Source organism: Miniopterus natalensis, chromosome 10, assembly GCF_054644295.1.
Source record: "Miniopterus natalensis isolate mMinNat1 chromosome 10, mMinNat1.hap1, whole genome shotgun sequence".
NCBI lineage: Eukaryota > Metazoa > Chordata > Mammalia > Chiroptera > Miniopteridae > Miniopterus > Miniopterus natalensis.
In genome coordinates, this window is record NC_142090.1 from 47143907 (window position 1) to 47161491 (window position 17585).

At 38.4% G+C, this 17585-nt stretch overlaps 1 protein-coding gene across 1 annotated transcript in view; it reads left to right on the forward strand.

Annotated features, from left to right (window-relative positions):
• Positions 1 to 369: 369 nt before the first annotated feature.
• RSBN1L (round spermatid basic protein 1 like) overlaps positions 370 to 17585 on the forward strand; it is a 74703-nt gene continuing 57487 nt past the window's right edge. The window contains 1 exon segment of the mRNA XM_016219586.2: positions 370 to 959. Coding sequence (XP_016075072.2) covers positions 389 to 959 — 571 coding nt within the window. The 5' untranslated portion in view covers positions 370 to 388.

The window sequence follows — 17585 nt, forward strand, 5'->3', positions numbered from 1 at the left end:
AGCGATACGACAAAGTCATCGAAGCAGAGACGTCCGGGGCCGGGGCAAGTTTTTGGGTCCGGAGTGGGGGTTCTTCCCTGACACTCACAGGCCACCGGAGTTCACGGTGGCGACAATTCAAAACACCCCTCCTCCTCGCAGCTCTCCGGGCCACTAGTGGAGCCCCGCGGAGTTGTGACCTCCAAAGTGAGTCCACTTGGCGATCCCGCCTCTTCGGCTCAAGATTCGCTCCATTAATTGGTTTTTAGAGAGATCGCTCAGGGTGGCTTGCCCAATGAAGGGCCAGGCCGGTGGCCACGACGCCCCGCCCCTCTCCCGCCCCTCACTGAGGGCCCGCCCCTGCCCCGCGCCTGGGAGCGGAGGAGAGTAAATACAACAGGAACGCAAAATGGCGGAACCGCCGAACCCAGCGCACAGCGCTGCTGCCGCCGCCTCTACCGTCTCGGGAAAAGAACCGTTTGGCAAGCTGCAGACTGCCTCCCGGGACCCACCGGGTCCTCTGTCCACCAAGAAGGTCCGGACTGAGGAGAAGAAGGCGCCGCGGAGACTGAACGGAGAAGGGGGCAGCGGCGGGAACAGCAGGCAGCTGCAGCCGCCGGTGGCACCTTCGCCTCAGAGCTACGGCAGCCCCGCGTCTTGGAGCTTCGCCGCTCTGTCTGCTGCCCCCTCCCCATCCTCTGCTCGGAGCAGTTTCTCTTTTTCCGCAGGCACGGCCGTCCCGTCCTCAGCCTCCGTTTCCTCGTCTCAGCCGGTGCCGCGCAAACTGCTGGTCCCTCCTACGCTGTTGCACGCTCAGCCTCACCCTCTCTTGCCGGCCGCCGCCTCCGCGGCCAACGCCAAGCCGCGCCGAACCAAGGAAAAGCGAGAGAAGGAAAGGAGGAGGCACGGCCTTGGCGGGGCGGGCGAGGCCTGTGGGTCCGCCCGGGAGGAGAACGGGGAGGTGAAGCCGCCGCCGCGAGGTGGGTGCCGGTGCCGGCGCCGTAATGGGGGGAGGGCACCCCGGCTGCAGCCACCCCGCCGCGCCAGCCTGGTCCGGGCCGGGGAGTGCGGGGGCCGCGTGCGCCAGCCTGGAGGGGGCGAGGCGTCCAGTTCTCAGCAGGCGATTTTGCAGCCCTCGTGGGGACAGGAAATGGAGTCTGTAATTTCGGTCGCAGCGAGGGGAATGGCCGAAACTCTATCTTTTCTGTCTCAGATAATACGCTACAAGATTTGTAGAATTCGGTCTAGAAGACCAGTCTAGGAGTGTTTGGCTACGGAGGGAGATGGTAGGGAACGGGATCCTGAAGGGTCGGTTCTTATAAGAGTCGCTCGATTGATTATTAGATCTTTTAGACTTGATCATGGAATTCATGTTTTTGACAAGGCTCTAGCGCCAGAAAATCCTGTCAGAAGGGGTGTGGAGAGCGTTGGCGTCAGCTGGAAGCTACCAGAGGCCTGAGCTTTTCATCCCTATTAGGGAAATGAGGTAGCGTGCAGGGCCCAAAGTATGGTGTTTCGTAAGGTACCTTCGGAACCCTCCCTTCATTCTCCTTTCCGCTCCACAGTCTTGTTTTGAGTGGTCCTGTTTGAAATACTATATCCTTCAGAAAGCATTTTAAGCCATATATGTGTGTGTATAAAATTTTTCCCCCTGCAACGAATAATAAAATCAGGAGCGTTAACGTTTTGGGGCCAGAGCAAGTCGCTGCAAAATGCTTTAGCGTCAGAAAAAGGCAAATTCTTATGCGTCCTTTTCAGACACGGCTAGATAGTTTTAAAATGTAGGCTAGCCATATAATTTTCAGAAAGCATTTCTTTAAAATAGATGGTCCTACCTATATAGCTGTTGATACACAAGAATACGACAGTGGTACAACATGGAGACTGGTTGAAAATTAGATCTTCATGTGATCAGAAACTTAAAGTACACAATGGTCTTTAATATAAATATACATTGATACACAGTATGGCAAAGTATTTTCGTTTTGAAAGGAAAAATGAAATGGCAAGCAGTAAGCATTGCTGATCTAATGGTAGCTTACATCATGAAAAATTCTCTGTATATTTGAATTAGAATGGCTATTTTCACAATTTTTTAAAATGCTGTACAGAAGTATGTAGCAACAGTTAACTTCTTCCTTGATGTTTTGCCATCTAAGCATAGCCACCTGAGCTTTGACATCTAAGCATAGCCAGCATGTACTCCTGCACAAGGTAAAGAGCTCTCAGCTTTGGAGAATGTTGGCTCTAGGAAAGTGGTTTTTATACTACTATTAGTCTGGAATTGTAGTTGGTTAGTATTTTAAAGCTACTTTGTTTTAATGGTTACATTTAAAAATTTTAAGTACCTGGAAGTCTGTGCATTGCAAATGTGTAAACAGTGTTTGCTTTCCTAAGTTATTCGAATGAGGAAGTGAATATGGATATAACATTGTCAGTGTATTGGAATGGCCGAAAATAAGTAAGCATTCTTCAACTATTCTGACTTAAAATATGGAACACATAAATGGCCCTTAAAGTGAAATGGCTGTTAAAAGAGAAATTTTTCTAGTCTTTTACATTGCATTTAGAATCCTCTCCTTGAAGGCTGCAGCTTACCTTATTAAGCCTGAATGTAAACAATGATAGCTTTACATTAAGATGTGGGGAAGATGTTTTTCCATGACTTATTTAGTTTTTTTGATTAGTGACTACATATTAAAACTTGTAAGATTTTCATTTTTTGACAGAAATGCTGCTATTTTATTGAGAAAAAAACTAAAAATCAAAGAGGATTGCTTTCAGTATCTTGGTGGTGAATTTAATGGTGAAAATATTTCCCTCTTAATTTGGGAAGTGCTTATATCCTTCTAAAGCTCAGATATAACTGAATTAGTTCTGTTTTAATCAATTAAGAAGATTCTTAAGCAACAGTGGTATTAAAGTAGCAAGATTATATACATGCATTCAATATACAGGGTGGGGCAAAAGTAGATTTACAGTTCATATGGAAAATAATACAATAGGTAATAAGTAATACAAGAATAAACTCTGTGTTTTGTGTACTCACACAATTGTAAACCTGCTTTTGCCTCACCCTGTCATTATAATTGCAAATATAAAATTCCTACTTTGTAATACAGTTCGTATTTTTCTGTGCTTTTTATAAAAACCTTAGTGAATGGATAACTAGATATCTTGTTTTAGGTACATATACCTATTTTTTAGTGTTACTCTAAGTTGGATATTTCATAGATAGCACATAGGAGAGTTCAGTGAACCCCCTCAGTTATCTCATTGCTCATTGATTGAACAGTCTGAATCGGAACCATAAGTTAGCTATTAAGACACCAAAGTAAGGAATAGATCCTTCCTTCAAGATACAAACAAAAAAAACATACAAAAATCCAAAAGATCTAGCCTCTCAACTTCATTAAGCTACTGCTCCTTTACTTATTTGTAGTAGAGTTTTTGTGTGTGTGATTTTTAAGTCTTTAGTAAGAACTGCTAGTTTTTTAGCATTGGCTAACATTCTAACATATTATCTGTATTATTATTAATTATGGGCAGGGCATTTAGTAAACGTTGAGTCAGAAGCATGATCATTTGTTTTTGTTAATCTCATAACAAATTAAAAGGTGGGTCAATTCAGATATAGGAAGGATCATTGACAGTAGATTTGAAAGTTAAGAGTGATAAACAAGAGAATTATAAAAGCATACCAGTCTAGGCCCATTAGTATATGGATTGATGCCTTGCACACCTAAAGCCTCTGCCATAGTGCTGTAGCTGTCTTGCATGATAGCCTGAGTTATCAAGTAAAAGTTAAATTTCTTATAAAAAATGTGCAAAACATTTTAGCTTTTTAAAACTAGAAAATAACCAGGCTTTGGTGCTTATAGAGGTAATCTGCTAAAGAGTTCACAGCCCATTTTCTTGTGCGACTGAATAACTTACTGAATCAGTAAATGTGGAAGTAAAAGTGGGACATGTAGTGAAGGTATCCAACATTTAGAGTTATATTATAATACAGAACAAGCATATTTGATAACAAAATTCCTTAACTGATACCAGTAACCAATAAAACTTATATAAATCATCTAATTTTTGTTAGTTTTTGCTTTGCATTTATTATTTCTTTTTTCTTAGACCCTGTGAAGTATCCCAAGACAAAACCAGAGCATTTTACTGAATTTCTGACTTGAAAGTGTAGTTACAGAATTTAACTCTAATAATAATAGAGGCTTTTCTAAGAATGAAATAATTTGAGGTATGTAAAATGTCAGTGATTTTATTTTTTTGAAGACTTTTTAATTATTGATTTTTTAGAGAGAGAGGAGAGAGAGAGAGCGAGAGAGAAACATCAGTTTATTGTTCCACTTATTTATGCATTCATTGGTTGCTTCTTGTATGTGCCCTGACCAGGGATCAAACCCAAAACATTAGCATATCAGGATGATGCTCCTAACCAACTGAGCTACCTGGCCAAGTCAGTGTCAGTGATTTTAAAGGGATAGCTGTTCAAAGATTTTTCAAACTAGACTATTCTCCATCTTTCTAATATTGTTATTGCACAGTTTTAGGTTAAATTCATATTCAGAGTTTTCATCAAATATTTGTCACTGCTGAGATAGTTTATTATGGTTTCATTTTTCTTTTGTTTTTAATGCCTCATTTTTTTCATTGGGTTAGTTTTGTCTGGCAAAGTCTTTCTATACTCTCCAGCAGCTTCATAAAATGCTTCTCAGTACAATTTTCCACATGGTCAGATTTCTCAGATATACTTACCAGTTCCATGTGTTCTGTTGTCATCCATCTCTTCTGTAGCTGTCCTTCCTGCTTTTTTCTGGATTGCTTCCTTTTAGGCCTGCTGCAGAGCTGTCAAATTGGGACTTCCCTTTGCTGACATTCTGGGAATTTCTTTCACATCAGTTGAGTCCTTTTTTTCTGGATTCCGTGCCTGCCTTTTGGTTTATTCCTTCATTTTGGTTTCCTCTACTATTACTATGAAAGGCTGTATGGGAATGTTTTTGGGGGGATTTTATTTTTATCTTCACACTTGACTGGCTGTTGAGAGATTTCTATATTGGAAATTATTTTCCTCAAAAGTTTAGAGGTGTTCCCTTATTGCTTGGCTGCAGTGTTGATGTTTCAAGATTTGATCTCCAAAAAGTTGTTTTTTGGTCAACTGCCTGGGAGATTTGAACCCTTTCACTGAATTTTAGCAATTCAGCAAAATGTTTTATGAGCTTTTGTTCATTGTTCCCATATTATAGCATCTTGTTCCTTTTTCATGGGATACAACATCTGTTACTTCTTCAAGGATATTGTCGTTTCTTTGACATGCTCTTCTATTCCTTGCATTGCTTTTGATTCCTCTGACTTCTGTTTGTTTTGGTCTCTTTTTGTTGGAGGCTTTCTTCATATCTGTGTGATCCTTAGCAGTTCCTTCATAACTAAGAGAAAGTTCCAAAGGTGATAGAAAGCTCACTGGGCATGCACGAACATGCCTTAATGACTAGTGAACTCCCATGTCTTTACCTTTATTTCTTTTCTCTGGGTGGTGAATAAGAAGGCTTTCAGTTTCTTCAGATAAAGGTCCTTCATTTTCCTGTCTGTTGGTAAATCGAATAATGGAGAGAGGAGGGGATTGGCAGATATTATGAGTTTAGATGGCAGAGTACTAATACTAGGTAGGGAAAGAAAGCTGCAAATCTCACCATTCAGTTTATAAATTTTCAATTGGTCTCCCTGCTTTCATACCAACATTTAACTTGTGTGTGGGATCACCCTAAGCCTGGAGCAACTCTGATTCAGTTTTGCTGGAGACCATATCTCTCATTACGTTAGTTGTGTGTGCGCACGTGTGTGTGTGTGTTGGGGGGGCTTCTCTTCTCTTACCTCTCCCAGCGCCTTCAATTACTAAGCCTTTCTGTAGTACTTCAGAGTAAATAGGATTGTCATCTCTTTTTGTAGGGACTTAACATTAACCTTCTATTCTAAGTCACTATTTCACCATCAGCTTTCTGTCTTTATACATTGTATTTCAGGTTACAGTTACAGTGTCTTCTACTTTACGTCAAAGATGGAATTTCTGATTCTTTTTCTCCCTGTTTGGGTATGTTTTTCAAGGAGAGATCTTAAATTTTAGCCTTATTTTGACTTGTTCCTGTTTTTCTGACATTGGTGAAGCCAATCCTTTTGAGCCTATACTCATCTGTTATATAGAGATACTCTCTTTTTCACAGCATGATGGTGAGAATTATATGAACTTTGCATATTGTAGGCCTTCATGAGAGATGTTAGTTCCTAACCCTTTTTTCCTACCATTTAATACATTGGAGATATTTGGTTTCACTGAATTCATGGATAGGTATAACTTGCTTTCCCATTGGTATCCTGGTTTCTAGGAATTTCTGGTGTGTGTGAGTATAAACCATACTAACTTTTTGACAGAAATTTATATTTCAGCAGTTGAAAGTTATTATAGTAAATGCCATTGATTTTTCACCATCCTTAAAGGAATTAAACTTTCAAACTATGGATAAACTACTTAAAATAGAATATTGAAAAATAATAATACTTAATTTGTAGTAGAGAAAAGAATTATGAAATATTGTCGCTTATATAAAATCTTTTTTTGTGCGATTGAAAATCGATAAAAAACGTGCATTCTTACCAACTAAACTAATATTATTATAACCTCTAACATTTCATGTTTGAAGGAACATTAAACATGTTGGACATATTTTTTCTTGAATTGTAGATTGAAAATATTTAATTTTTTATCATGAAATTTTTAATTAATACTAAGGAAACCAGAATATTGTAATGAATTCTGGGTCTGTCCATTATCCTTTTTCAACACTTAACAGTGTTTTACAATTTATGTTTCATTTGCCTTCCTCCTCTTATTTTTATCTTTTGCTCTGATATTTTAATGCATATTCCCAACATACATAATTTCACCCCAAAATAACTAGGATTGACATTTTTTCCATTACAGAATTAATAGTGCTTATAAAATTTCAAAAACATATATATGTATATTTTAAAGAGTGAAATTCTTGCCCCAGCTGTATGGTTCGGTTGGAACATTGTCCCGTGCACTGAAGGGTCTGGGGTTCCATTCCTGGTCAGTGCACATACCCAGATTGCGGGTTTGGTCCCTGGTCGGGGTGTGTACGGGAGGCAGCTGATCAATGTTTTCTCTCTCCCCTCTCAAACCCCCTCTCCTCCTTTTCCTTCCTCTCTCTTTAAAATCAATGGGAAAAACAGCCCTGGCTGGTGTGGCTCACGGTTGGAGAGTCATCATGCCGGTCAGGGCACATACTCGGGAAATTAAAAAAAGAGTGAAATTCTTCCCCATTCCCAAACTATCATTAACAATTTGGTATATCTGTGGAATAGATGTGTTTGTATATTTTTTAGGTTAGCTTTTTAAAAAATTGTTTTTTACATTTATGATAAAGTACATAACATAAAATTTATTATTTTAGCCATTTTAAATGTATAGTTTAGTGGCATTAAGTATGTTCTCATTGTTGTGCATCCATCACTGCTGTCCCTCTCCACACTTTTTCATCTTCCCAAACTGAAATTCTGTATGCTCTGACCTGAATGGCTCAGTTGGTTGGATGTTGTTCATTGAAAAGGTTGTGCATTTGGTTTCCGGTCAGGGCACATGCCCAGGTTGCAGGCTTGATCCCTGGTAGGCGTGTGCAGGAGGCAGCCGGTGGACGTTTTGCTCTCATACTGATCTTTGTCCTCTTCCTTCGTCTCCCTCTAATAATCAATAAAACTTAAAAAAACAAAACAAAGTATAACAGCCCCTCCAACCCCCGCTAGCCCCTGGTAACCACAATTCTACTTTCTGTCTCTATGAATTTGACTACTTTAACTAAGTACCTCATATGAGTGGAATCATAAAATATTTTTCCTTTGGCCCTGGCCATTGTGGCTCAGTTGGTTAGGTGTCATCTGGTGCACTCAAAAGATTGCTGGTTCAATTCCTGGTGAGGGCACAAGCCTGGGTTGCTGGCTCAATCCGTGGTAGGGGGTATGCAGGAGGCAACTGATCCATGTTCTGCTCTCACATCAGTGTTTCTCTTTCTCCCTCCCTCTCTGTCTAAAAAGCAATAAAAATATTTTAAAAATATATTTTTCCTTTTGTGACAGGCTTATTTCATTTAGTATAATGTCTTCAAGGTTCACCCATGTTCATTCATGTCAGAATGTCCTTTTTAAGGCTGAATAATATTCCATTGTATGTATATGCCACATTTTGTTTATCCATTCATCCTTTGATGGATACTCGAGTTCTTTTACCTTTTCGCTATTGTGAAAATTGCCTCTATGAGCATGGATGTACCAATATCTGTTTAGTATCAGGAAAGTAAATAATCTAAGCAAACAAAAAGCCCATAACAGCTAAGTGAAGCAGGTGCTTATGAAGTTGGTGTGCATTCAGTCACATTAGCATAGAAAAAATATTGAGATTAGGTGGGCTTTTATTGAGTGCTTGCCAGGTGCCATGGTATTATCTCAGTATTTTTAGATTAAAATTCTGAATTTTTTCTAGTTCAGAGTTTCATAGTTAGTTATAAAGAATTTGGATCAACATCATCTCTCCCAGGGTTGGAGCCCAACTATACAATGCTACAGTTAACTTAAGTTTTTTCCCTTTAGACTGTGGTAACTGGTAAACAGGAAGAAGGTAAAGATAAACTTCAAAATTTTTTCCAAGTTATTTCTTTTTTAAAAAAACTTTTATTATAAAAAGTTTTTATACAGAGAAGTTGTAGGAATAATGCAATGATCCTTTGTAGATTTTCCTCCTAGATTCAACAGCTGTTAATATTTATCGTGTGTATGCGTGCACGCATGTGCAGAATCATCTGAAAGTCAATTGTAGACATCATACTTCATTAGTAAGTATCTCAGCTTTCATTTTATTAACTGCATAACCACAAAACATTAAAACACTTAAGAAAATAATCATATATCCAGTCCATATACAGATTCTTCCAATTACCCCAATTCTGTTATAGCCAAAATATACTACATCTGTTTATTTATTTATATCTAGACCTGTCCTCACTTTTTTCCATAGGACATTGACTGTTTGAAGATAGCAGTTCAACAAAGCTGTTATCTTGTAGGTTTTCCTATAGTCATAATTTTTAAACAGTTGTTTTATTGTGGTATATAACTTGATCCTTTGTATTTCTTGTAAACCAGAAGTTTGGTGTAAAGGCTTGATTAAATTCAGATTAAATAGTTTGGGTAAGATTATTTCATAGGTGTATTTCATATTGCATTACATCCGGGGGCAATAGTGCCATTAGAAAAGATGCTAAATTTGATCACTTTGTTGAGGCGACCGTTGTCACCATTGTAATAGTTCATTTTTCTATTTGCATTTAGTTTGTAATCTGTGAGGTGATGCTTTGTCAGCACCCAATTCGCCAACTATTTTTTGCCTAATGGCTAGTATCAATTAATCATCCTTGCCTGAGGAAACTTTCATGAGGGGTTAAAGAATGATTCCAGCCCTGGCAGGTGTGTGTGGTTCAGTGGTTAGAGCCTCAGCCTGTGCATTGAAGGGTCTTGGGTTTGATTCCTGGTCAAGGGGATGTACCTGAGTTGCAGGTTTGATCCCTGGCCCCTATCAGGGTACATGTGGGAGGCAACCAATCCATATGTGTCTCTCACATTGATGTTTTCTCCTCTCTTTCCCTCTCTCTCCCTCTCCTTTCCTCTTCCCTCCTCCCTCCCACTCTCTCTAGGAATTAATGGAAAAAATATCCTCAGTTGAAGATTAACACAAAAAAGAAAGAAAAAAAATGATACCAAACTCTTTCTAAATAAAAAATGAATTAATTTTGGGGGCGGGGAATTCAAAATAAATTAATACTCTTTTTTTCCAATTACAGTTTACATTAACTATTATTTTATATTAGTTTCAGGTGTACAGCATAGTAGTTAGATAATCGTATACTTTACAAAGTGTTCCCCCTGATATTTCCAGTACCCAACTGACACCATACATAGGCATGACTTCTTTTCCTATGCTTTACTGCTGCTCTTCTATCTAGATTAAAATTTGGCAGTCTCTCTTGATTTCGGACACCAAAATAAGTACTATAATTTTTTAGCGTGTGTGGGATGGATATATTGATCATGAAATTAAGAGCAGCAAATACTATAAATTTATTGGTATAAGTAGAATCATATGGTAAATTCTGTCAAGCTTTTTTGAGATGGGTGACAAGCTGATGCAGTGAGTACTTGGGTACAACTTGAGCTAGAAAATAAGCTTCTGGAGTACTGAAACAATAATAACAATAGTTAACATTTATAGAACTGTATTCAGCACGTTATATGTATTTTTATTTAATTTTCAGAACTTTAAAAGAGTTCAGTTAGATATTAACCTTTTATAATTTTGTATGGAAACTCAGAAGATTTAAGTAACTTGCCCAAGAATGTAAGATTAAGTAGTAAATTAGGTTTCAGATCTTTAGATAGTTTGACTTCAGAGCTCCAACTCTAAGCTGTGCAAATTGTGTTAATATTTTTAAATTTCCTTCATCAAGAAGGGTACCTTTCATTTTGAGATAGTTTGCCAAATAAGTGAGCTGGTCTTTGATGGAAAAGTAGGTTTTAGCTAAATGGAGATGATGGAAACTGACTTGTTAAGTAGGCAGGGGGATGGTGTAGTAAGATTGTAGAGACTGGAGTGTACACAACATGTTCAGTGGCCTGTGAATAGAACCATTTGGCTGGTTGGTGATTTTGTACAAAATTGGGATATAGGATAGTGGCATAGCAGTTGAAAGTCTTCCACAATCTGCCTTTTAATTGCCAGGATAAGGAGTTCAGACTATTCTGTGGTCAAAAACAGCAAGACACAGTTGTTTTAGTAGGGTGATAATATATTCAAATCAGTATTTTTGGTGGTGGTGTATAGAATGATTGGCTGAGAGAAAAATTAGAGACAAGGATATTGGAGACTACTGTAGTAATAAGATGCAGTGATTTTAGTGATAAAATGATTGGTGTACTCCTGGACATAGAAAGGAAGATTTTGAGAGGGAGTATATGATAGGGGCACCATGATTATTGAATATGTATGCAGCAAGAAAGGAGGGTTTATGTGTAATTCTGTGATTTCAGATGGAGAGAACAAGCATATCATTGAAAAAATGTGGATGGGCTGTGGATATGAGTTTGAGATGCAGGCAAATACCTTATAGTGTTAGAGCTCTGTTACCAGGTGCAAATCACATTAGCAATGAGTCTATTGGAAAGGTTTAAAAAAGTTCTTTATAGATCTGTTCAGTTAGTGTCTGTCTGCTTGTGTGGAGGGGACCCCCTTTTTAAAAAAAATATTTTTTTATAAGTTTCAGAGAGAGGAAGGGAGAGGGAGAGAGAGTGATAGAAACATCAATGATGAGTCATTGATAGGCTGCCTCCTGGACGCCCCCTACCAGGGATCAAGCCCGAAACCTAGGCATGTGCCCTGCCCTGGAATTGAACCTCGATCTCCTGGATCATAGGTCAGTTCTCAACCGCTAAGCCACCCTGGCTGTGCTAGAGGGGACCCTTTTAAAAGTGTTCTTATAGTGGCAGATAGTAGTGGTTGCTTTTTGTAAGAGGAGCAGATAATCTCAGATCCTCTTGTAGTTCTTAGGTAACTGGCTGTTCACAGCCTTTAAAAGGTCTCTCTAAAACCCCAAGATTGCCTGGCCAGCGTGGCTCAGTGGTTGAGCATCTACCTATGATTCAGCAGATAGATGTTCAGTTCCTGGTCAGGGCACATGCCTTGGTTTTGGGCTTGATCCCCACTAGGGGGGATGTGGGAGGCAGCCGGTCAGTGACTTGCTCATCATTGATGTTTCCATTGCGCTCTCTCCCTCTCCTGTCCTCTTTCTGAAATCAATAAAGACATATTTTTTAAAAAATTAAATATGATCTTTCTATTAATTCATCATACTGCAGCCTGAGTGACAACTAAAGATCTAAATGAGTATTTGATATGTCACTTTTCTGTTTAAGTGATGATGTTCACATTCCTTAAAATGTCCTCCAAGTCTGGCTGGTGTGGCTCAGTTGGTTGAGTGACGTTCCATGCATGCACCAGGAGGTCTCGGGTTTGATTCCTGGTCAGGGCAGGCTGTGGGTGGGATCCCTGGTAGGGAGCGTGCAGGAGGCAGCTGATTGATGTTTCTCTCTCATTCATGTTTCTCTCTCTCCCTCTCCTTTCCTCTCTCTGAAATCAATAAAAACATATTTTAAAAAAATTTAAAAATATATAAAATGTCCTCCAAGGCTCTGGATGATCATACCCTTGTTCAGCTCTTCAGCTTCTCAGTGCTCCTTGATGTGTAGAGTTTTCTATATCCTTTATCCTTCTTTCCCTAGTTCCACACTTCTACATCTAGCTAATGTCTACTCATCTTTTAGGATTCAACTTGAAAGGGAGGCCTTTGCTACTCTTTGGGCTAGGGTAAGTCCCCTTACTATTTCTTCCCATATCCCTGTGTACTTCTTCTATTCTGACTTTCTTCATTTAATTTTAATCATCTGTTTAGTTGTCTTCACTAGAATGTAAGCTCTGTGAAATGTGAAGCTATGATTATCTTGCTTCAGGTCAGGCCCTCAACCTTTAGGTACTCAATAACTATGTGGAAAGTGAATGAGTTGCACTGCAGCCCATTTTTGCCTTCTCAGAAGAGATGTCTGGTAAATATTCAGGAAAATTTTGGCAGGTGTTTTTCAAAATGAGAACAGCAGAAAGGTGATAATGGGATGAGAAGTTGATCAGCAGCTCACAGACAATGGAACAATTGTCAAGTAAGCAAAAAAGGCAGATATTAATGGTTTGAGAACTAGAAAGGAAATGTACTGTGTGGATAATGCTAGTTGAAATATGTTTAACCTTGAGTTATCAGAATTGCCATTTTGTATACTCTTAACCTCCAAAAAATGTAACATAACTGCATTGTCCAAAGAGAATATTTTGTTTTTAATCTTAGTTGGTTTTCTGTCACCTCAAAGTTTCGCCTTGCCACTCACTGCTCCCCCACTACCTCTAGTCCCAGGGGTGATCTTTTTTCTGTCCCAATAGTTTTGCCTTTTCCTGAATGTTATATAAGTTGAATCATACACTATCTAGCTTTTTTGTGTTTGGCTTCTTTCACTTAGCCTTTTTTTTAATTTTTTATTTAAATATATCTTTATTGATTTCAGAGAGAGGAAGGGAGAGGGAGAGAAAGAGAGAGAAATGTTAATGATGAGAGTCAGTCATTAATTGGCTGCCTCCCACATGCCCCCTGCTGGGGATCGGGCCTATAACCTGGGCATGTGCCCTGACTGGATATCGAACCTTGATCTCCTGTATCCTAGATCAATGCTCAACTGCTGAGCCAGGCCGGGCTAGGCTAGCCTATTGCTTTTGAGATTCATCAGTATTGTTGCATCATTTAGTTCATTCCCTTTTATTTCTGAGAGGTAGTTCATTGTCTGGAGATACCACAATTTGTTTTTCCATTTGCTAGTTGTTGGACATTTGGATTGTTTCTGGTTTTTGATGATTATGAGTAAGCCTGCTACAAACTTTCATATACAAATCTTGGAATAGATATATGTTTTCCTTTCTCTTGAGTAAATACCTCTTTCTAAAGTGGCTGTATCACTTTTAATTCTCACCAGCCCTTGATATTGGCAGTTTACTACATTTTAGCCACCATAGTGGATATATAGTAGTATTTCATTGTGGTTTTATTTATTTTATTAATCCTTGCCCGAGGATTTTTTTTCTTCATTGTTTCTTTTTTTTAGTATATCTTTATTGATTTCAGAGAGAGGAAAGGAGAGGGAGAGAGAGAGAGAAACATCAATGATGAGAGTGTCACTGATCGGCTTCCCCCTGCATGCCCCTGACTGGGGATCGAGCCCGCAACCCGGGCATGTGCCCTGACTGGGGATCGAGCCTGCAACCTGGGCATGTGCCCTGACTGGGAATCGAACCCCAATCGCCTGGATCCTAGGTCGACACTCAACCGCTGAGCCATGCCCGGCAGGGCTCCATTGCTTCTGTGAGAGAGAGAGAGAGAGAGAGAGAGTTCAATGTGAGAAAGGTATATTGATTGCCTCCCACACAAACCCCGACCTGGGCTGGGGATTGAGCTTGCAACCAAGGTATGTGCCCTTGGCTGGAATGGAACCTGGCACACTTCAGTCCGCAGGCTGACATTCTAACCACTGAACAAAACCGGCTAGGGCTCATTGTGGTTTTAATTTGCAGTTCCCTAATAACTAGTTATTATGTTGAGCATCTTTTCATGTGTTTATTTTCCATCCCTATCTCTTTGGTGAAGTGTGTATTCAAATTGTCTGTTATTGGGTGTGTTTCTGTTATTAAATTGTGCAAGTTTTTTTACATATTCTATGTACAAGTTCTTTATCAGGTATCCAGTCTCCCATTCTGTTGCTTTTCATTCTCTTAATATTGTCCTTCACAGTTTTTCACAGTAGAAAAATTAATTTTGATGAAGTTTATCATTTTTTTTATAGTCTGTGCTTTTTGTGTCTTAACTAAGAGAGCTTTGTCTAACCCAAGGTCACACATAGGTTTTCTCTTATGTTTTCTTTTAGGTACTTTATAGTTTTAGATTTTACATTTAGGTCTATGTGCATCTTGAGAATTTTTGTATGTGAGGTTTGGATCAAGGTTCCCTTACTCTTACTTTTTCTTTTTGATTAACTTCAGGATTGTTTTGTAAAGTTACCCACTCTCCGCAATCCCGTAGGGAACTTTTATTAAATTTATTGATTAAATTAGGGGCAGATTGTAATCATTACAGAAAACTACATGTATCTCTTTAGCTATTCTTATCGTTTTATATCTCCATAAAATTTATTGATATGTAATATAGGTTGAGTTTTCTTCTGGTACTTTGTTTTATTTTGTTTTTTTTTTTTTTTTAGCAGATTATTTCTGGTATATAAGAAAGTTTTTGTTTTTCTACATATACTTAGTAATTGGGTATATAATTTTATAATAGTGAAAGGTTATCAATGGTTTTTAATCAGGAACAGATTAAATTATAGTAAGATACTTTGTAATATTCAGAAGTGATTTCTTTGTGGTACTTCAAGCATTGTGATTGTCTTTGAAATCTGAGGTCTCTATTAGCAGAGTATAACTATTCAACTTGACAAACATTTGTAGTACTTAGATGCTGTGGTAGGTGTTAACAAAAATGACAAAATCGTCATTACAGTCCTTGCCTTTAAGTAGTTTAAACATTCTAGCAGGATACTACAAGAAGTAATTATAACATTTAATGCAGTAAGTTAAATACCATAAGACAAATGGAAAGTACTGGTGGTAGTAGTGGTGGTAGGGGCAAGCAGATATTAAGAAAGGAGAAAGGAATGCAGGAGGGAGGAGGGGATGTTGGAGAAAAACTTTGAAGGACAATGTGGTAGGATTTCAATAAAGAAAAAGGAGTTCTAGGTAGAGAGATTATATAAGTGTAACATTCATGGGGACTAGATAGGAAAACTGAGCTGTGTAATGTCACAGAAGCTAAGGGAGGAAATAATTTTGAGATGTTTGATTCTCTTTCTAGCTCTGACATTATATATTGCTAAGCATCTTTATTCCAGCCCTTCACTCTTAGATTTTAAAATATCAGCATGTTTTATAAGACAAATTCTATTTTAACATTTCTGTGAAGTCAGTGAATGTCTTGTACATACATAACTTACCTTGTATATGTACAAACTGACCTTAAACATGGTGGCTTAAAACAACAACCCTTTTATATCTGATGATTTTTATAGATCAGGAATTCCTGCAGGATTGGCTAGGTGTTTCGGCTTCATATGGGATTGCTCAGTGGTGTTCAGTTGGTGACTGATGTTGTCTGGTAGGTCCAAGATGACTTTACTCATACTCATGTGCCTGTTGCCTTGTCAGGTGCTGAGCTGAGCCTCTCTTCATGTCATTTCAGAGCCATTCCATATGATCTCTTTGTCAGGATAGTTGGATTTCTTACGTGGCAGCTTAGGATTCTAAGAGACCTGGTGGAAGCAAGGATTTTTATAACATAGCTTTGGAAGTCTGAACCAGTTCCTCCCTATACACATATTAGGGCTGTAGGCCTTAATAGATATATTTGTTTTGTAAAATTTTGTTTAGAGCACATTTTAAATGGAACTAAAATAGATAAAGCACCCATAGCAGAGTTATTTGGTAATATTAACTAAATATATAACTTTTTAAAATTTATAACTTTAGTATTGGTTGTATGGAAAAATATAATTGGGAGTATAAAACAAGAGCAGAGCCTGGCTGGTGTGTCTCAGTGGTTGACCATCAACCTAGGAACCAAGAGATCACAGTTTCATTCCTGGTCAGGGGACATGCTGGGGTTGTGGGTTCAGTCCCCAGTAGGGGGCGTGCAGGAGGTAGCTGATTGATGATGTTTCTCTCTCATCATTGATGTTTCTATCCCTCTGTTCCTCTCCTTTCCTCTCTCTCTAAAAATCAGTAACAGCATATTAAAAATAAAATAAAACAAGAGCAGTGGTTCCCACATATGTTTTTATTAACCAGAAAGAACTATACGATTTACAGTTTTCATTATAATAGAGTCTAATTTAGAGTATAATTAAATTATATTATTGTATGATGTTGATTTTGAGGTCTAGAATGCCCCAGGTTATATGTGAGTCACATTTTATCTGATAGCTATAGTATAAGACTTGGTGACTAGAGAGATTTAATTCTGTAACCTAGATACCAACTATAATGTCTCTCTACTTTATGTCTTGGTTTTACAATATACTGAGAGGAGAAGAAGTAATTGTACCTCTGTTTTGGAGGCAAATCTTCCTTGGTAGGTCAGTGAGGAATTTCTTACCCGAAAATTTTCATTATGGCAGGAGAGGGAGCCCAAACCACTTTTTCATATTGTTCCTGGCTTGGCTTTCATGTAGGTGTATATGCATTTATTTTTTGTTTTCCTGTTACTCTTCTTTCTGTGTTCTTGTGACTACTATTGCTATACTATTTTGCCACTCTATGCATGTTACTAGATGCTTTCCTAATAGAGTTCTTCTATTTGTATTTAATAATAATAGTTATATTTGTCAAGTGCCTATTATATACTGGTCATAGTGTTGGAAATAATGCGTATGTTGTCTTTAATCCTCATAAAAATATAAAAGATAAGTGCTATTATTTTTACAGATAAGAATACTGAGGCACAATGCAGTTAAGTAAGTTGTTTTCTGTCAGTTGCTCAGTTAGTGGTAAAGGTGGAATTTGAACTTAAACATGTCTAACTACAAAGTCTCAACTATTTCCACTGTATTATAGTATACCTAGGGTTTCTTAATCCCCAGCTATCCTAAACTGTCTTATTTTCAACGTTCTGTTCCTTTGGAAGGGGAGGGGGCTTGAATATGTTAGCTAAAGCAACCTGTCTATTCCTGAAACATAAGAGAGGTAAGTACTATATTGTACAATTTGAACTTCCTCATAATATCTTCAGGCAGAAACAGTTTTTGCATTACTGTACAAAACACGGGAAGTTGTTACTATTTAAGTC